Source organism: Musa acuminata, chromosome BXJ3-1 (genome assembly GCF_036884655.1).
Source record: "Musa acuminata AAA Group cultivar baxijiao chromosome BXJ3-1, Cavendish_Baxijiao_AAA, whole genome shotgun sequence".
In the NCBI taxonomy this organism is placed as follows: domain Eukaryota; kingdom Viridiplantae; phylum Streptophyta; class Magnoliopsida; order Zingiberales; family Musaceae; genus Musa; species Musa acuminata.
The window spans coordinates 9,407,289-9,429,540 of NC_088349.1; the positions used below are offsets into that span (position 1 = coordinate 9,407,289).

At 34.4% G+C, this 22,252-nt stretch overlaps 1 protein-coding gene across 1 annotated transcript in view; it reads right to left on the bottom strand.

The window, feature by feature from the left end:
• LOC135629006 (protein ILITYHIA-like) overlaps positions 1–15,369 on the bottom strand; it is a 37,578-nt gene extending 22,209 nt beyond the window's left edge. Inside the window, exons 1-18 of the mRNA XM_065136085.1 lie at positions 15,145–15,369; positions 11,681–12,057; positions 11,456–11,587; positions 10,949–11,330; positions 10,650–10,796; positions 10,386–10,570; positions 10,180–10,306; positions 10,011–10,084; positions 8,808–8,884; positions 8,677–8,713; positions 8,433–8,599; positions 7,819–8,002; positions 5,356–5,433; positions 3,732–3,851; positions 3,575–3,634; positions 2,299–2,424; positions 2,122–2,218; positions 1,861–2,039 (exon numbers count right to left, since the gene is read on the bottom strand). Coding sequence (XP_064992157.1) covers positions 1,861–2,039; positions 2,122–2,218; positions 2,299–2,424; positions 3,575–3,634; positions 3,732–3,851; positions 5,356–5,433; positions 7,819–8,002; positions 8,433–8,599; positions 8,677–8,713; positions 8,808–8,884; positions 10,011–10,084; positions 10,180–10,306; positions 10,386–10,570; positions 10,650–10,796; positions 10,949–11,330; positions 11,456–11,587; positions 11,681–12,057; positions 15,145–15,259 — 2,664 coding nt within the window. The 5' untranslated portion in view covers positions 15,260–15,369. The remainder of the gene's footprint in view (positions 1–1,860; positions 2,040–2,121; positions 2,219–2,298; positions 2,425–3,574; positions 3,635–3,731; positions 3,852–5,355; positions 5,434–7,818; positions 8,003–8,432; positions 8,600–8,676; positions 8,714–8,807; positions 8,885–10,010; positions 10,085–10,179; positions 10,307–10,385; positions 10,571–10,649; positions 10,797–10,948; positions 11,331–11,455; positions 11,588–11,680; positions 12,058–15,144) is intronic.
• Between the last annotated feature and the right edge of the window lie 6,883 nt (positions 15,370–22,252).

Consider the following 22,252-nt stretch of genomic DNA (forward strand, 5'->3'; position numbering starts at 1 on the left):
CAATTTTATGCCTATTTTGACTGACATCAATGTGTAACAAACTACGATAAAGCAAAACAACATTTCACAATAGCAGTTGGTTTGTCACAGTCACAAAGGCATATCAGATGATACATATTCCAACAACAACATACTGATATTAGTAAAAGCAATTAACAAAACACAGGCAGTTCCTTCGTCAAATACAACATTGGCAGTTTCTCAAAAAGCCAAATTGTGCATGTTTGCACACAATTATTTGTTTTACAAAAAGGCACAACCCAGAATGAATGTGAATAACATGTCAGATGGCCTGCAGATGAGAATTAAAATTCATTGCCCAGGAAATTGCATAAGACACCAACTACCAAGTACCAAGAAATTCACATTATTGAGAAATGCCAAAAAAAATTGTTACTTAATGTTTCTCCTTAGTTCCTTGTGCTGCTCATTTTAGCATCCTGAAGAATATTTTCCTCGCTATCTCTAGCTCAAAGATTTACATTTAATCAAAATTTTAAATTAATTTAATCGTATTGATCTAGAAAATCTCGACCTAAGGCACTACTCACACCTGAAACCATCGATAATAGTCCTGAGCAATCAAACTAATTTTTAAGACTGACCCAGACTAATGTTTAACAAAGCCAACTCGTTCAGCTCAAAGCAAGAGACTGAAAGCCAAATCTATCGTTGATGTTTTTATTGAGGATTTGATGACAGCCACCACAAAAGCCTCTCTGCTTCACCATAGAAGAGAATGGAAATCTGGGACAGAGGGAGGCAAGTGAACACAAGAACAGGCCAAAGAAGATAAGCTATTCAATTATTGTTGCAATTTTACCCAGGGCCTATTTCCATTTTCTCAGAAACCCGGTGTCATTATGGCAAATTATAACTATGTTACAGTCTGCTACAAGCCTAATCCACTGTCAGACTTGAGCTTCAGTACCTAAGACTCACCTTTTCTTCAAGATGCTTAAGCACTTCCAATACTACCCAAGAGATAAGGACTGCAAAGTGGTGAAAATAGAAGTTCATAAACAATCACTTCTCTATCCCATGTAAGATTCCTAAGTCAATCAAATCATAACCAATTCACTCCCCTTGCACTAAATAACTATACTAAGTAAAATGGGACACCACACAGAATTGATAACCTACAATAACATAATATTTTACAAATATATAAAATAAAATTTCAAGAAGAGTAAAAAGCATGACCGTGACCATGTATGACAAGTGTTGCTCAGATCCCACTTGATCCAAGCACAAAGAATACCAATATACCAAATTCTTCCCTACTTCAACTCATGCATAATATACATGCGTAATTTGAGTACCACACTGTACGTACATAAGTGAATACCATCATTCTGCATAAAAATCTATGTGCTACTCCATGCTGGTTGGACACATGGCACACTGCAATAAATGGTGTACTAAGATCCAGTTATGCATTTCAAAATTTGAAGAGCATATTTGGACAGATGCAGGCAGATAAGTAGATTCATCATTGAATTTGACCAGATATCCAAGCCTTTCACAAAAGAATTTCGTTGATTAATTCTGTCACCAATCTAAGTATGCTGTATATCATCTAAATTTATGTATCAGGAAAATTTTTCTTAGTGAAACACACTTTGAGCTTTATCAAGCAGAAAACCAGCGAGCTACATAAGTGTAAATCAAAAGTTCATTCATTATACAAACTAAATGAGCAAATGTTTGAACACAAGCTGCTCAGATCCTCTATCATATTGAGTAATGAGTTTAAGAATCATTAGTTAGATTACCAACATACAATCTGAAGAAGATAGATGAAGCATTCAACATTAATCAACTGAAAATAAATAGACAATGCAAATAGCCATTACTCACCAATGAAGGTAGCTGACCATGAGTGAATACTGGATTAGCAATTGCCATTTCACCAAGAGCAGTAAGCATAACAGAGAGATTCCTCTGAATACCATTAACCCTCTGACGAATAGCTGCTTCCTCCTTCAACATCAACTCTCTAGCTTCCTCCTTTGCAGTCTTTACCTTCTCCACAGGAGCTACACAATATGCAACATGTTGGAGTTCAACAAAAAACCAGCTACCAGATATCAACAAATCAAGAAATGTGCTCGGACTTGCCATTTCTTTTACTGGCCTTTCCCATATCTTTTTTTGTGCTTGTAGGTTCTCTTTTACTTGGCTCTCTTTGTACCAAAGAAATAGATGGTGCATTCTCCTATAAAAAAGCAAAAGAGTAAATATTATTTTACACAAATTTCAATTAAATTAAAAAGGAAAAGAATCGTGTAAAGTTACCAAGCCATCTTGATCATCATAAACCTTAAAACGACCCTTTGGATGTTTTGTGTTTTTCGCAGCAATGGTCTCAGCAACATAAATTCCTTGTTCACTGGATAGTTGTCCTTCTGGCGTAAAAAATATCTAGAGAAGTGTAATATTAACTAAATGAATATCATATTACCAGTGAAAGAAAGGCAAAAACTTAAGCAGAATAATAGATCATCCTATACCAAATCACTATAAAACAAAACTGTGTGAAAAAATTGCAGAAACAACTAAATATCTTTTTCAGTAAATTTACATTATTATTGCAAAAAAACATGCACCAGATTTGCTTTCAGTAAAGCTGATTATTGTGCATATGCTAATCTAAGATAAACAATATACATACGATCACTCATTCACTATATTAACAAAATATTGCTATTGGATTTACGACCAAGGACTGGATGAAAGGTAAAAAAAAAGAAATTTTCAAATTAAAAAAGGGAAGAGAGTAGAAAAGCAGAGAAAATAGACAAGGCTACTCTGCAGCATTATCAGTATGTTATACATACTACATAGCATGACCAACTACCACATTCCCATCTGCTAAAGCAAGAGGTCCAGATGATTTAATCTTCTGGTTCTTTCACAATAAAAATACACTAATGCACTCAAATTGCGTCCTCCCACATTTGGAACCCAAATGGATGGGACAAAGTTCAATGAAGTAAGAAAACCAACATGGACAGTGAGATGATGTGTCCTAGTAACTCGATGGAGTTGAAACAAATTATGCAATCAGTGCATGCGCTTTCAATAGACCAAGGTTGCAGTTCAAGGAAACATGTGCCTTCCACTATAAAAAATTATTATTCAGATAAACTACGAATAACAAATCCTTTCGAATCAAAGTTTGAAAGGCTCCATGTCCTAGTTCAGCAACAGAAACAGGTCCTCTTCCATCAAGATAAGGCAAGTTGTAACTTAAAGCTAAAATGTTAGAACAGTTTAGAATTGTAACCATGTAAAACAAAATAGTCCTTACATAATCGACCAACAAAAGCAAGTCAAAAGAACATTGCTTTCAATAATAAAAGCTTCTTCATAGTATGAGGGACCAGCAAAAGAAAATCATGATGAAAAGAATACAGCATAAACAAGGTATCCTTAGACCTAAGTACATAATGTCATGCTAAATAGACTTTAATTGGAACAGCAAGAATAATTATTTGCAGCTGTGCTTCCACAATTTGAAAAAATAGGTGTCAAATAAAAAAATAAAATAAAAATGTCCAAATAAAATCACCTTGATCTCATTCTCTGATAGCATATCATGTAAAGAACGATCTCGTAAATTGCTGAAGTGCTGGGAATGACAACAGAAGAATGGAGATGAGTTGAAGCCATTTATATAACCAAATAATTTTTCATAAATACAAACATAAAGAAAAACAAAAACTTACTTTTTCAAATTCTATAAAGGTGTCATTGGGGGTTATCATCATTAATGTCGATAATGAAAATAAAGCTGCACGTTCTTCAAGTGCATTCGAACTAAATAATCCAGTTGGCCCAAGCAAATCCTAGAAAGGAACAAAATATGACAGAACATGATCAAGAGTTAACCCAGATATTATCATCCAGAAACTAAGTCTGGCATAGGTAGCGATATGGTAAATAATGTTAATAAAATATAATGTACACTTTAACAAATGAATTGCTAATAAACTGTCAATGGTTATCTTTAAAAAACAACAAAATGCATCAAAATAAATCAAAAAAATCAAGACATCAACTAATGTCCATCCTGTAGTACTACATGATTGTTGTTAAGTTTCTAAACAGGTTACTTCTCCTAAATGCCCACAGACATTTGCATGTATAAATTCAAAATCAAGACAACAATTATTGGTTACGGTTGAAGCAGTACCACAAAGTGTAAATTCCCAATACAAGAGGTTGGATCACCACAGAAAATTTTCTCCACAAACAAAGCAGTTAGCATTCGACAAAAGCTGCACTGTTACACATTTAGGATGGTTAAAACTTAATATAAACATGTATAACTGGAACTGTTTGCAAAATTAATCCAACCCAATCCAAATCTTCATCAACCAGTGCCAACACCAGTGTTGATTTAATATTAGGGTAATCTAAATCAGATTATCGGACCTGAGCAGGACATGGTTTGCAATCTCGGGCAGCTCAGTGCAGTAAGGGTGGTATATACCAATTCAATCCAACAAGCCGTCAAGACTCGGACCAGGTCGTTTCAGCCAGTTAAGGTCTGGAACAGGTGTATTGGTTGAAATCCGATGTGTATGAGGAAACAGTTGTACCAGTTGGTCAGATTTGGTCAAATCACCCAATCTGACTGTAGGGGTTCATCAAACGCCCTCCATCACTCGTTTCTTCAGAACACAGATCGTCAACAACTACTACGACATTAAAACATCAAAGGTACCAGGTTTATCGATACAATCTATCATGTGAGCAATTCCAAATTTGGGCTTGAGATCTACAATATCGACATATAGCTTCAAAAGATCGAGGACCCCGATCCACCATCCATGGAGATCTGTCATTCAGCAGGTATATATTATATATATTAGAATTGTCTAGACATTTGATGTTGCTCATTTCTGCACTTCAGTTTGGTTGATGATTATCCTATAAATCCTTAATAATCAATCTCATGCTGATCCAAACCTGACTGTAAAAACCAGTAGCCAGACCTAGCTGGAATTTTCACATATTCAAGACCGGATAATTTATCAACAATTGTTGATGCCTTGCACAACATAAGAGAACAAACACAAGTAAAAACTGTAACAAATTATAATTATGAGCTACAATCTCTTCTCATAGACAAGAAATAAATTCTATTTTTATGGGAGAAAAAGGTGATTCAAACTTGTAAGGGATAGATTTACATGAAATAAAATCATACAAGATATTTCTAGTCATAGGGAACTTTAAGGTGGCAGATCACCTCAGTTGCAGTTCAGCTTATTAGTCACCAAAAAGAGGAAGGGAAAAAAGACAGATGACTTGAAAAAAAATAAGAAGACTTGCAATTAGCATTACCTTGCATATTGCCGGAACATTGTCAGCAATTATATCAACGATATTATACCCATGTCTATGCAAGTTTCTTTGGAGCCTCTGAGAAAGAGAAACAAGACATGATTTATACCAAAAAATTTATGAGTTATGAAAATGAATAAACAGATAAATAGGCTCGTATGCATAAAATCATGAGTTAAGCCTGCACATTATCTGAGTGGTCAGCAATAAGACAATTTAACATAAAAAGGAGTAAAAACAAAGGGAAACCAAAACTTTTTAAAAAAAACAGAAAATTAAAATTGTTCACTATACATAATAATGATAACCACAGGTTTTGGTAACTTCTAAAGAATCTCTTCTCTACCAGAAATTTCATAACTTCTAAAGCATATCTTCTCTATCAGAAATTTATATGGATATGACCAAATATGAGTTAACAAGATTTGGTGGTGAAATTTTGCATTGCCTTTTTCCCCACATGGACGACGACTGACATTTTTGTAGTTTGTCATGAGTACTACATACTGCATAGCAACCACTAAAACTTAGGAAAAAAAAATGAAGATCCAAGGAAAAAAGGATTGGAGGTTCTCTTCAATTGTCCCTTGTAGAAGTATATAGTAAGAGTATAGATGAAGTATTCCCAAGAAGGTGGATACTTAATTTTCTTAAGTCTAAACAAACCATGAAAAAGGTGCATCTAACTACCAGATCAGGCCCTTTCATTAAGAATGTTGTCGAGAATGCAACTTCTCTGTAAACTGAATGAGATAAAAATCCGACATCCAAAGACTAATTTCTTTTCCTCAGATCAATACAAAAATGATGATTATACATAAACTCTGTAAGACAAATAAAAAAGATTGAGCAATTTTCCGTAATTATGAAAATAGCAGTATAAAATTATAAATAGCTTCACGATGAGAGATGTCAAAATATACAGTAGATTTAATATCAAAATTCAAGATATGTACACCACATGATATGTTCAAGCAAAAAATTCCCTAGTCCTCCACAGCATAAAATTTTTGTGAGCAAGCATGAGTAATAAAAATCAGGCATTGACACTTCTAATAGGATCCGGACTTCAGGAACTTAACAAAAACGTGTCAACCCACACCTTAAATGAAATATACAAATACATAAATAACAAAAAGCAGGAAGTTCACTCTAGCTGAAAAAAGCTTCCAAAGCAGATAGAACTAGGCAAAAAACCGGCTGGCCATAAATCAGATACAAACAATCTTTGGAATTTTACCTTTCATCCTTTTAAATTATTTTCTAAATTAACCAACATTGCAGATATTTACCAAAGTAACTCTAGATCTGGAACACTACTCAAGATCATGTTTCCCAGGAAAAAAACGCTACTGGCAACAATGTTTTGAACAACAAAACCTCTACCCACAAAAGTGCTTTTACTACAGTGTCGGAACGGTAACAGATGGTCCGCGTACCGGAAGCCTGTCGGACCGGTACGTACCGCCCGTACCGGGCGGTACGGTCCAGTACTGCAGACCATGTTCCAAACATCATTCAAAATAGCACTCCAGCACATATAATCAAGCAGGAAGTTCACCAATAGCAGCATTATCACTGTAGCACATCTAATCAAGCAATAGCATGAGAAAAAAGATATAGTTCTTCAGCACCATTCCTTGCAGTCATGAAGGCTAAACAAATTGACCACAAGGGATTCTAAGTGATACTACTATTAAACTCATGGGAACAAAGTACTAAATAAACTCATGTAGATAGATATATAAATAGAGTACAGGCAACAGAAAATACCAGGGTTTCCAAATTTGAATACCAATTCCATGTCGGTCCATAGCCGGACAAAGAATAGAGGAGGGGGAGGGAGAGGGGGAGGATAAGGATGAGTAGAAGAAGGACAAGACACGGATGAAGTCAGGACGAGGATAATGGGAGGAAGAGACGGTGGAGAAGGAGAAAAGGCAAGGAAGTGATGGAGAAGAATTGGACAGAAAAGGAGTATCCAAGGGGGCAAGAGGCAGATGGTAAGGGCCGCACACACCGGGTGGGGGACAAATATGGTGGGCAGCATGACAGGCAATCAGGATAGGTGCACAAGGAGAAGAAAGAGACACACACGGGTTGGGCTAGGCTGTTGGATTATTAGGGTTTTAAAAAATATAACTCTTGATTTTTAAAAAAAATTGAGCTGACCGCCTGGTTCAAGTAGTTCATAAGGCTTAACAGACAATAAGCCCTGTTTTGAAAATGGACCGCCTGGTTTAGGACGGTCTGCATGCTGGTAACCTGGCAAACCTCTATGTAAAAGGATGATACGTATCAATGTCCCAACAAAATATAGAACTATGTAAAATACTAGTGAAAATTATCAAAATCTGGCAGGTTCTCAAACAAGTCCAACATTTTACAAAAATTGAGTCAATAAACACAAATAAAGAAACAAATACAGAAACAAATAACTACTTCAAAAGAATAAGCACCTACCTTCCATACTTCATTACTTGTACCAGTGCTGGCAATGCAAGGGTGATGCGAGCAAAAGATCAACTGAGAATACGATCTGGCTGAACTGGAAACAGCAGCTGGTGCGATCAGAAGCAGACACTTAACTAGGACCTCAACGGATGGTAGAAATGGCATTTGCGTGTCCTGCCAACTCTCTACTTCACTGTCCATCCATACAACAACTCCATCAAAGGGTCATTTTTTATAGTTAAATCAAGAAAATTCATGAAAAAGAGTACTCTAATATGGTACCCGTGTCCTTCCATACAACTCTGTCAAAGGGTCATTTTTTATAATTAATGTAAGCAAATGCATGAGAAAGAATACTCTATAGTCTATAATACCCTATAAAAGCAGGATTCCATGACATTCGACTAGCACTAGCACCAGAAATCAAAATAAGCACCAGTAACAACTAAGGCATTGGATCGTCGCAAACACATTGTGCCAATATCCCAAAATAGCAAAGCATTAAATAAACAAAGGAATACAGTAAATACTATATTAAGAATGTCTCAATCCCAAGGGCAACCTGGTTTAAAGCAGCATGTGACATTGAACTAAGAAACTGTAAGATAGAACTGATAACATACTTCAACTTCTGGTGTAACATCTTTTCTGCAATTATTGACAACCAGGATCTAAATTCAAGAAGAAGATTCTCCACCACCACAAGAGATGCAGAAATAATCTTGCAGGTAGCATCATAAGCAATCTTCCGAACGTCCCAACTTGGATGGCAAATCAGATAGAGCAATAACTGTGTCACAAAACACAAGGACACTATTAAATAACACAGATGATAATCAAAATAATCTCCACCACAATTTAAAGTACCTGTGACAGAGATCTGATAGACAAGAACTCCAAGACCCTGCAACAAATTAAAATGCTTAAAAAGATCCTTGAAACAGATTGCAACGGCGATATTGCATAACAGATATGTCTGATGGGCAAAAATGTAAAACCTTTGCAAATGCTCCACAAGCAACACCTCGAGTAGATATATACAAGTAATACAATCTTCATTTGTTAGTTTTGAGACCTGTAGAGCAAATAAACCAAATATAAACAAAGTAATTTCTTGAGCTAGTAGACATTGAGTTCTCCATTAAGTCATCCAACATATCACAGTTACATTAACAATGTAGGCCCTCAATCCAGTCTAATCTCATAATTTCATGACACTAAAAGTGTTTTTTTGGTTGCTTTGAGAAGTTCAACTATGAAGCCAAATATTCTCATTAATCTGGCCAGCTGGCCAAACATAGACTAGTGATGCTCTGAATACTCTCAATGCTATGTTCTCAGAAAATATAAGGGCATCATAGATGCAAGGACTAAATTATGAGCCACCTTATTTGCATAAGACTATTCCACTGAGGATTAGTATTGATTTACAATGAAAACGGATGCAGGACAAAACTTTCTCAAGGCTCTATCCACAACATATATCTAAAAATATGTCCCATAAGATTACAAACTCCCAAGAAAATAGAAAAGCAAATGAAAAGAATTGTGAATATAGCATGCTACATTTTTTACTTTCCATTATAAGAGACACTCAGTAGGTCAATATGTGTGATCAATATCTTTATAGATAGAAAGGTGTTCGATTCGAAGAAGGGAGTTTTGAATAAAGGCCAGGAAAGAATAAACTTCTCTGACCCGGGTAAAAAATTAGGTTCAACTAGCAGAAGATAATTGTTGTCCCATTTTCACATAATCACGGATAACTTATTTATTTCTCTCAAAAACTCATGCCAACCTTTCAGCTAAATATAACCCTTTAATATACTAGAATTTATTCTATATTGAAGAGAAGGTGATAATGATCTTGAAAGTGTCAAATGTTGCTCGCCAAGTGGAAGTTGTTTTAGCATTGATGGAATGTCATCACCTGGTTAGGAATTCAAGACCAACAAGTGGTACCTACTGCCCTATAACATGTGTTACGCGTACACCAATGGATTCCCAGCCACACGTCTGGCCTGCAATTCCTTTGGCTTAAAAGACCATGCATGTCATCGATATCTTCTTACAGGTGACATTTGAATTTTGAAATATATTATCACAGGTCCACAACAATATGCCATCTGCAAATGGCCATGTTTAAAGAACAATTTGCTAGATGTAACACATGATCATCAGCATCATGCTAAAGTAATTACCTGAGAAGTAGCAACAATTGAAGAATCGTTTTGAGAAATTAATACCCAAATCTTTTCCTTAAGCAGAAAATCATCTGCAGAAATCATCATCACAAATAAAAGAGAACTCAGAATTAATCAACCATAACATGTAATAATAAATAAATTTCAGAAAAACCAATCCGATTACCTGCTTTAGTGTCAACGGTGGCAATTTTTGCAAGTGAAAATAATGCGTAAATTCCATCTAACCTTTGAGTTGCTTTTGTAAAACCAGTTTTTACTAACTGAGAAAGAGGCTCGAGTAAACACGATACCTGGAAAGAGCGCCAACATGAACAAAGGGTACTTGAAATAGCCAACCAAGTACAATTAAAATAAAGGATGAACTCTCACTTTTGTCAATGAATCAGAGTTTTTGCATATAACTCGCAAGCATCTGAGATGCCCTTTCCTTAAAGTATCCTTCTCCTTTAAGCCAGAAGCAATAAAAGAGACAACTTGTGAATCAATAGCCTCAGCATTTCTCGTTGACCATGATGCCAAAGCTGACAAGATCGCCAGCTTCACCTCCTCACTTCCTACCATAAAACAATAAATGCAAGAGAGTTTTGAAAGAGTTAAATATGGAAATATAAACAAAAGAAAGAAGGGTTTTACCATCTTCCTTGTAACAAGACAAAAGGAAGCTTGATATTGATGGTGCTAGTTTGCTGAGCAATTTTCCCTCATGAGATTTTGACAGCTCTTCAATGGCACTCATCATTCCAATCCTCTGATAAGGAAGTGTCAGCTTGCCTTCAGAACCTGTTTGTTTAATTGTGTTACGGAAATGAAGCAATGGAATGTATTTATCTCATTCACAAGATGATTGCATGAATATAGTGGTGAAATAACTCATGGAAGACAGTGTCCAATCCGATGCCAGCATAAAAGATTTCAATAATAATAACACCAACCTCCTAAGACTGCTTTTACAGCATTAAATATAGAAGGCAGAGAATCTGGATCACTACATTTTTGACTTAGAAATCTTATAACAGTCAATGCTCCAGTTCTCCTTCCCTCATCTGCATGACGGGCTTGCGGAAGGACAACTGAAAGAAACTCGGAGACATACTTGCTTAGGTCAAGGTTGACCATTTTTAGTAAATCTCCAATAGATTCTAACACAACCTCCGGATTCCGCTTCAGAGCTTTGATTGCTGATGGATGCACCAGATTCTTAAAGTTCTCATGCTCCATACGCGTGAAAAGTGGCTGAAAAGCTTCACCAAGGGCTCGAGGTGGCTTGTCCTTTGCATTTAAAACTGATCTGACATAAATCTCAAGAAACACTTGCTGCATTGAGCAAACAAATTGAGATAACAAATTAGCTATAAAGATAGAATATCAAGCATATGAAATTAATACATCTACAGAGAACAATAAAAGGCTTAAAAACATAAGGAAAATAGATAATTCACCTTGAATCCATCGAACAAAGATGGCAAGTGAACTGAATACTCAAGCAATAATTTTATCAGCTCAGCACTATCCCTACTGGGAATTCTTGAATCATTTAGCTCCTCTACATACACTTCGTACATACCAGAAGACTGAAATGTGCAACAGAACAAGTCAACAGCATGGCATGATTTTAATATGTCAGATTGTTAAATCTCTAACCGATAATTGCTAAAAAGGAGTACCTGAGAGAAAAGGTTGAAAAACAATTTCCTGCAAGCCCTACGCTCCCGGAAAGAACCGTGCATGAGAATTTGACAAAGAAATGCTTGCGCAGTTGCAAGTCTTAAAAATCCACCCTTTGAAACAGAGGTGAACTGACTCCACTTTAGAAGCAGGCATGACCACTTGAGAAGTTTGTAGCATCCAACAGGACGATGAGTCTTTGATTGTTTTTCCATGGACTGCACAAGTACCATGGCAAAGCCTCTCATGAAGGTACTTTCACCAAGTGCTTTAACAACAAAATCATCAACAGCTTTTCTCGATGGTCGATCATCATATGTAAACAACGTTTGGAAGACAATATCAACCAACGAGGGTGAAATATCAGACAGCAAATCTGTAAAGAATGAACAGACAAAAAACTAAGATTCCAGAATGAGATTTTCACCATGGAATAGTTGGTTTGCTGACAAGACACCTTGATTCAAAAACAGCAGCAGATGTCAAGAAAAAAAATAAAACTACAATATGAACTTGGTTGCAAAAAAAATTCACAAATGTTAAGCAGAATACAAATAATATGGAGCAGAATGATGATCCAATCTATTGCCTTACCATCATAAGAAATTGACATGTGCTACCAAAAAATAAATATGTAAGAATAGGAACCTTAAAAGAAATTATATTTTATTAGCTTGAATAAAACTCATATAGGAACTATAAGACTCAAAAAAGTTGATGTACATGCATGGAAGGTAAAGAAAAGTTGTTCTGCAAAAGGCATGTAAGCAGCAGTCAAAAGAACAGCATGTATATAGTCCATTATGACAAGACAGCAAAAGGGATATGCTGTTGTGACAACCAGCAAAGAACTAAGGTAAGTTTAAATCAAACCACTAGTACAAGAACTTTGTGCAAATTTGAATTAACCCTAAATTCCAGGCAATTGTTCCTTCAAGGCTTCAACATTATTTAGGCTACACAAAATGACTAGTCGGCCTGGCATAAGTCAAAGCAACAAAAGTTGCAGAAAGTGCCAAATCTAGTTCAAAGGCCCAAAATGTATTTTACATTGACTTGACACGGCAACCAATATGGGACAATATGATTAGCTTTTCTAATTAACATATATGCTAGGATGGCAAATTAACTCCTATTCTACAGTTCAATCAGCTTTCACAACAGCAAGACTTAACTGAAACATTAATTAAATTATAGGAGGCCAATTAGCAGAAAAAGAAGATTATGGACCAAACTGAAATTGCCCCATAATTCATCGATTAGTGGTGAAACTTACCTCTTGTTTTCATGACAAATCACTATCCAGCCAAATGTTTGAAATACACCATATTTATTAATTCAACCAAGGACCAATACTTGGACCACATAAGTTGAAATCAATCTCTATATGTCTACTTAATTTTTTTCTGTTACCGAGTAGCACAGGTCAGCATACCGCTTGATATATACCAGTATTGTACGATTTTCACAAATTGTCAAAATTGGCACTGGACTGGTACTCAAAACCTTGCCACAAGAACCTTCATATATTGACTTCACAGACGTTCTAGACTTCAATCAGCACCTTAAAATGAAAACATACTGTTCAGCATGGAATATCCACCAGCATCCACAAACAATATGTCAGCATAACCTCAGCATGGCATAGTTCCCCACGTCAACTCAATACTGCATGGTTGAAGCTTGCTAAACTTGGACCATGATAAGAACCTAAGTATATTGCCAAACAAGAAAACATCTAATTGACTAAACATAGTAGTAATAGCCTTATTCAAAGAAATAAAGGATCTACGTGAACAAATAAGTTTCAGATGTTGATAGAAAGATTATTCAATATATTCGTTGAAGTGTCACACCATCAAATTACAAGAACAGCATAGACATTCATCCCACTGCAAGATGTGTGTCAATTCCCTGATGAAGGTCGACTTCTTATCCATGAGACATATGAACAAAAGAGACTCAACTAACTCTTTAAATGCTTAGTAATATCAAGAAAGCACTGCTCCCCATGGACTCAAATCATTTGGACTGAGATCGGCACCTCCCAGAACATAAAACCTTGATTTCACAACTAGAATACAAGGATTCAGACAATCATGCACAATACGGTTATCGGTCGGAATTTGCCAGATTTTTCTAGCCTGGAATAGAACAATTCTTTATGGGATCTGCATATCCCAACAGGTTCAATTCCAGCAAATTCAAGCCAATTTCCATCTGATTTCAACCAATTCATATATGATTTGATTATTCAGGCCACTTTATGGGTGAGTTGATGTTCTATCAATAAAATTGGCTTTCTTGGTTCCGCATAAATTGATCCTGATTGATATGGGTCAAGAATGGCAGATTTTGTAAAGAGAAGCTATTGCAAGTCTGACAACCAATCTTTCATTGCTCAATCACAAACAAACTTCATTAAAAGGTTAACAATAAGCTTGTCTATCCAATTAATGCATTGCCATCGACCATATCCGTTCAAAATGAGCCCATCCAGGGAACAGAAAATATGTAAGTGGAAATCATGATCAGATGATCACCCTGTTCGTCGAACAAATAACTGATTATGTTGGTTACACGCATGACATTTGAGATCAAAAGGTGAGGCAAAAAAAAGAAAATGTCATTGCCGTCCCCCAGCAACTTGTTACCATAAGTCGGTAGCTGCGTATGATTATTGAGACTGTCACTCAAATTTATAAGAACTGTACTCATTCAATGGACTCCTATGGCAAAAGCCCTGGCTAGAAGAATGAATCGACCTACTAATGGCAGTTGCTCGGGTACTAACTGACAAACTCTCAGCTAAAATTGGTAACAACATAGAAATAGAATATCAAATCTTCAACAGTATCTTCCCCTTGTGTTCTCACATAAGCCATAAGCTTCCACTAAATCCTAAAAGGAAAAAATTGCCACGACATTCGGAATAAACTTCCACGCTACTAAAGACTAATTGAAGAATCCGTAATAGCAATAATTCGGGTGTATCTAGAGAAGGATGATTCGGTGTGTCCACAGGTTAAATTATTACTCTGAGTTCAGGGGATCCAAAGAAATCATTGTGACATTCACACTCTGCTTTGCAGGAACCACTGCGGTAACTAAAAGTCAGGCAACACGCACTCTGCATTCTAGATGCAGCAGATTTATTGAACTTAGTCATTTGACCAACAGAAAAAGATGCTCCGACATATTAAACGAATCGAAATTCTTGGAGTTCATCATTTGGGCAGGACATTACGGAAAAATAAAACAAACCACGAAACCCATCAGCTCAAATCATGAAAGAATAGCTTTAATGATTCAACCAACGAATAATTATCGAAGGAACCTGACGACCACAAGCAATCAAAGAACACGCCATCCAAAATCACCACGATCGATGAAAAGACGTATGAAACAAAAATGAACGTGAAAGACAGTGGATCAATACAGAACGCAGTGAATTCAAGCCGACCTGAGATCTGGAGGAGAGGGGGCAATTTCTCGCGAAATATTCGAATCCGCCGCTTGGTCGAGGAGGTCGAAACCTCCTGGGAAGCGGCTCGCAACACCTCCATAGGCTGATCCATCGAAGGAGGCTCAGATCTTGCGATAGCCGAGGGCTCTGGGGTTCCGACGGCGGTCGGAGACCGACGAGCAACCAGAGAAGCTAGGGTTTTTTTTGGAGTGTGTGGGAGGAAGTGTCAGGGTTAAATATAGCGCTCTCATTTAACAAATTGACGGGCATGTCCTAAAGACTAAGTGCGATGGTTTGCAGAGTGCAGACAATTCATTGCGAAAAGTCGGAAAAGTCCTTTCTAATTTATTTCTATCACTCCTCACTTGAAATTTATCTTTGTGTATAACTTTGATATTTCCTATTTATTATATATATTTATATCCATCGGACGGTTTCGGTTTAATATTTATTCTTTATTATGTGATCTAAGAAAAAGGACTGTCCCTGATAAGGGACATTTTGGTCCCAGATGAGTCACCACTGAACTCCATGGTGCACGCCACATCGGGTTCTGTACCAAGACGCTATGCGATAAGACTATCCCGAGAGCTCCGGGTGATGTCGTCCGGCTCTGCTCAGGCATCTCCGAAGATGCCAACTCATCAAAGACGTCGTCCCATCCCATAAAGGTCAACGGCCACATCGAATCGAGGTGCAACCAATCTTCGCATGATTGTATAAAAACCCCTGGTCAACATCTGGGCAAAGGGAGGAAAAATAATGAAAAAACACTCTACTAACTTACTTGTTGGAGGCGTCAAAATCGGAAAACACTAAACGGAGGCCATTTTTGTAGAAAGGCGATCACTCCCGAGCGACAAGAATCTCAACCCCGCAATCGTCATATAGTGCACGAGAACACGCTGCCATTCACTTCGAAGTCGGAGGGACGCAACCCATCACAAACGACACTCGGGTCAGCAGACCAAGGAACGCTGATTAACATCCTCTTGCGAGGGCCCAATCGACCCCGCTAGCTCGATCGACGCCAACCAGTATTCCTTCATAAGGGCGCGACCACCTCATCATCCTACTCACCCCACAAGAAGCTCTCAACATCGCCTCGCGGACCTAACCATGCTGACTCATCAGCTACGGTACTTTTATTCACTAACATCCGAATAAATTCTAAATCGAATGGTACATACGATAAAACGAATTAGCAGAGGTTTTATGGATAAATTGCCTAGTGATGATATGTTGTGATGATAGATTAATTAACCCGACGAGCAATAGAAGAATTAAGGACTTATAAATTCATCTAATCATTTATATCTTAAAAAAATAATTACGTGGATATGTTCATAATTTTTTGTGAGTTTATGGATGATAAAATATTAATTTCTCAAGCAGTATTATTATTTGTAATGATTTTATTCACTAATAAAGGAATTTTTTTATTTTTTTATTATAACATGTGTCTCTTTGTGGACCGTTGATCGCTATAAATATATATCTTGGCCCCGTTGAGCTCGATTGAGTTCTGAATGGGTCACCGATATGAAACTATAACAATCACACTAGTGTGACTTTTAAACTAATAAAAGAATAATTGATGTACACGAAACTAAGAAGCAATATGCTCGATAAAAGGCGATAAATAATACCAAAATAAATGTGTAAGGAATTCATGGAGGTTGTTTTCTCCATGAGACTGATGTTATTTGCGTATGGAAATGTATAAACTCATACTCTTAGTTGCATCTTATGCTTTATGTTGGGATTAAGTAAGATAATCGACTTGTTCGATAATATATTTGTAATGCGAAAATATTAATATCAATAATTAAAATCTAATATATAAGGGTGCGTATCTTTATTTGATAAGTTTATGTCAAATCATATACCTCAGTACTATTGCATCTTTATCCTCGCAAAGAACTACCCATCTCTCTCTCTGAAGGCCATTAGAATTATGTTCTCACAACAAACGTAGAATAGGCACTATGCGAGAGAAGAGAGGGTCTAAAAAAAATCTTAGATATTCTATTCCTCGATGTTCATGATTTGAACATATATAAATATCGATATTTATATGTTTGAATAGAATCTATTCATTATCTATAATACATCTTATCGACTTAGGTTATGAGTCATATATATTATTAACAAATATTCTCCCACTTTAACAAAAGAGAGGTAAAACAAATATTTAAAATCATAACAACTAAAATATTTTTTTATTTTAAAAGTAATTTTTCTTGATTGGATTATAAGTATTGAAAAAAAAATTACATATGCATAATTTTAAAAAATATATAGATAAGCTAACAAATATTATTATACTACATTAAGTTAAACTATCTATGTGAATCATAGTAGTTGTATGTTATTTTTATGTTATACTTACTTTTGTGTACTATAACACTAACAGTCATTTCTAATTCAATGCATAATGACTCATATAATTTATTTTATCGGGATAATTTTATCATCAAGTATAAATTTAATATGTATATACATAAATGGTAAAAACAATAATTATTAGTTGTGATGCTCAAATATTCAAACTCCTTTTATTTTTAGATTTTTTCTCCAACAATTAAATGTTTTTATCATAATATGCTTATAATAACTTGAATACTTATTATTTTTATAACAAAAATATTATAATATTATCATAAAATATATTTAATGATATAATAATTTAATTAAATATATTAAGTCCTAAGATAAAATTTCACAATCATAAATTTTGATTAATGATCTCAAGGCATGTTATAAAATCAACTTCCATTGTTGATAATGATAATATATTACTTAACACTTTTAAAAAAAATTATCCTACTAGTCAGCAAAAAAATATATCATGAAGTGAACTTCTTACTATTGAAACAATTCATAAAATCAATATTTGAATATTTTGTCACTTCAAGTCGATCAGATCTTTTATAAGTGAGCATATAATCATTCATTATTTTCAGATATCACATTACTTTATTTGTAGTTTTTCAATTCTTCATTCCTATGTTACTTTTATGTCTATCTAGCATTCTAACTACAAAATTAATATTTAGTCTGATTTGAATGTATAATAGACTTTCAATTGCACATCCATACAAAATATATTTAATCTGATTTCTTTTTAAGTCATTTTTAGGACATATACTTAAACTAAAATATTTATTTTTAATAATAGGTGTATCATTTGTCGAACAAAGTTATATATTGAATTTTTCCAATACTCGATCAATATATTCTTTATGAGATAGTTTTAGTAATCATTGAAGTCGATCTCTAATGATCTTTATGCCAATAATATAAGTTACCTTATTTATATCAACAATTAAAAAAAAATTGTTTCGTATAATAAACCAATATCACTATTAGTAAATAATGCATCGTGAACATATAGGATTAAAATAATAAACTTACTTCCCACCTATCTTTAGATTTATATATTTCATATAAAAAACTATTTCATATTCATCTAATGTAATTCAAGATCATAATGACTAAGAAGACCATGATAATTCTTAATATATTTTGTTATAATCAAAGTATTTTTACTAAGCAAAACTTTTGGATACAAGACTTTATATCATTTGGTATTACCTTTCGAGTCAAGTTTAGTCTTAAAAGATATATTTAAAATTTTTATTTATAATTATTGAATAATTTGATGAGTTCTCAAATACTATTATGGTATATTGATTTTATCTTTTTTTTATTATATCATTCCATTTTTAGAATCATTATTATTTATGAAAACGTTAAGCGATCCATTCTAATTCTTATATTATAATCTTATTTTTTTAATATATCATATAATCATTATAAATGGTATGTTTCTTGTCTTCTTAAGATATTATCAAATGATTGATTGTGGTTGTTGTACGAGTTCATCAAGGATGATATTTTGATAGTATTATTTTTTTTCATCAAATTATTTAATAATTTAAGGAATAATAACTTCTTTTTCATTCTTATTTGTTTGATCATTATATAAGAATCTTATATTATCAAACTCAACTATTATTATATCTTGGTTACGACAATAAAGCTAGTACCTCTTATATTTTTTTATTAACTAATAAAATATTCATAAATAGTTACTTGATTTAACTTATTTTCATATGAACTAAAAACTCTTATCTACAACCCCAAATATATAAATGTGAGTTTCCTACTAGTTTACAACTAAGTATACAAATTTACTAGGGACCATGTTCTAAGATATACGTAGTAATTTTTAGAACTTCACTCTACATGGAGTCATGTACAAATGAAAATTTCATCATATTTCAAATCATATACATAAGGATATGATTGCACATTTCAGTAATACAATTCTATGTGGCACTCTGAATATTGAGTATAAATTTCTTTAGCAAATAGGGATTCTAACATGATTTATCATATAATTCATCATCATTATCTAATCACATTATTTTGATCTTTTATTTAATTGTCTCTTAACTTCGCATATCTACACCTAAGTATGTCAATATATATATATATATATATATATATATATATATATATATATATATATATATATATATATATATCATTATATATAATCTCAAGGAGTTTTTTACTTATTGTGGTATTTTTCTTGATGTGTTTGGTTTATTTTTCTTTAATGTAATTTATACACATCAAAAATATCTCAATCATTTTTTTTCAAAGATATACCATAAATGTCTATGTCACATGATGAAATTTTTTTTTATTAATATAACTATGTTGCATTCCAATTTAGAAATAAAAACTATTTTTTAAAAATTAAAGAAATATAAAAGACATCTTTAAGATCCATAAGTGATTCATCATGAGATGCATGACTAGTATTTTTGCTTTGAGATAATTCTTTTTAATAATATATCTTTCATGCTCTTTTGACTTTCAATAAATATTATTAGTAATATGAGTTAAAGCATCACAATCTATATGTCAAATATTGAAATAAAATTTAATAAAATTTAATTTTTACTCTGCTGAGGAAAATAAATGTTCTATCTCGAATTAAGTCTTACATTTGGTAAAACTGACACTTTATTGTAAAGCAAAGACTTTTTCTTTATTTTTTTCTAAGTTTTAGCAGAACTTTTAGACCCAGCAAGCTTCTTCGGTAAGTGCTTGAGAAACAGTGAAACATCACGAGCCTTTTCCCGTTTTAATCTTAATTCACAATACCCATATTAGTCAATTCTTTTCTTAAAACAATGGCGAAAACAAGAGGATATGTTCGTCGAGTAACATCGGAGATGTCTCTTGCTTTGACTCAAATCACATTGTTCAAGCAATCGTAGCGGTAGAGTGAGTTTACACTAAGAAGCCTGACAACTAACGTATTCTAACATTATAGACAGTCTAGTGGGACTTAGATATGGCATATTTTGGCCCCGATATGTCATAATACGCCAAGTTAAAATTGTACCAAAAAATTGTTCTACTTGTTCCGTCCCGAGAGCTCGGGGTAGTGTCGTCTGACGCTGTTTCGCACGCCCTGAGATGACAGCCGATCAGAGGTGTCATCCCACCCCTTGAGGGTTAGTGGCAACGCTGAATCGATGTGCTACCGATCCTTGCGCAATAGTATAAAACCTCAGGTCGACCTTCGGCCAGGGGGGAGATAAAAAGAAACAATCCATCCCATTACTGACTTGCTCGTTGAAGGGGCCAAAGTCGGGGATCACCCGATGAGGGCCATTTTTTTGCAGGCAAGCGGTGAGCATCTCAATCCAGGGGACGCCATCCATCGCGCAAAGGAGAGCAGTCAATCGGCCCCGATCCCGACCAACGCCAACCAGCACTCCTTCCCAAGGGCACGGTCACCTCATCATCTAGCTCACTCTACAGAAAGCTCCTGACCCGTGGACCTAGCCATGCTGACTCCTCCGTCACAATATATTTATTCGCTAAAAGGAATAATGATAGCGTTAGAATTTTGAAGACATTATTGTGCTTTTTGATTATGTTGTATGCAGAACGCGTCATACTGATCCAGAGTGTCAAAACGCCGACATAAGAATACTATCACATTAATACTTGAAAGTAAGGATACTGATCTGAGAATTAAGATCACATGTTGGTGTTTGATCGATTGATGCAAACACATATATTTCTTTCTCAGTCGTCATCGGAAAAACCCAAGATTTAGTGGATTGTTTCCGACCTTTGTTATCATAATTTTGTGAAGTTGGGACATAATGATTGCGATCGATCCATCGACGGCAAGCGAGACTAATGCCTTTTCTTATGCATTCGATGCCACAGGAACCAACACATTGTTTATAGCATTTGAGGATTGCAGTTTCGTTTCATTTGAAAGAAGCTAAGTTGTAAAGCGATGAATTTTCCTACGCTTCACGGCGTATAGCAGTTTTTCTTTATTTTTTTAACTTTTGCTCGGTATATAAGCATAAAAACTGTTATATATTATATATAGTAAAAAATAAAATTATACTGTGATTGAAATCAAATAACATCATATCGATTTTTACTTAAAAAAGATGTGATTTGGACATCTATTATGAATCTGCAAGGAGATTGAGAGAGAAACTATAATCTCTCAATTGCGTCCTTTATGACATATGTCGTTTAGTCAATATAGGTCATGTCCATTTATAAACGAAAGTAGATGATCTATGATAAGTTATTATGAGAGTTCCTCTCATCAAAATATCTTCTAAGAAATCCAAACTTCTTTTTTATCGATCGATATCTATCATCAGAATTTAATTAATTCTTTATATATCTTATCCAATTATAAAGGATCATATAATTTAATACAATATTTCTTTTATTTATTTTCAAAATATTTTTTAAATAAAATATTGATAATTAACATATGGAGTGTTTATGTTAAGACATCCAAGTTAATCAATATATCATTAAATAAATAATAAATCTCAAATTTAAATATTTGTGAACATGATGTACATCATATAATGTTTAAAAAAAACATATACCATGAAGGCACTAGGTAAAGACACACCTAAAAAAAAATGTGAAGTTGTCTCTCATGGCGATCAGTCACATCATTTGTTTTTCTTTGTATTGTTGCATAAAAAACGTATCGATAATAATTCTATTCGAATCGAATCAAATGTAATTT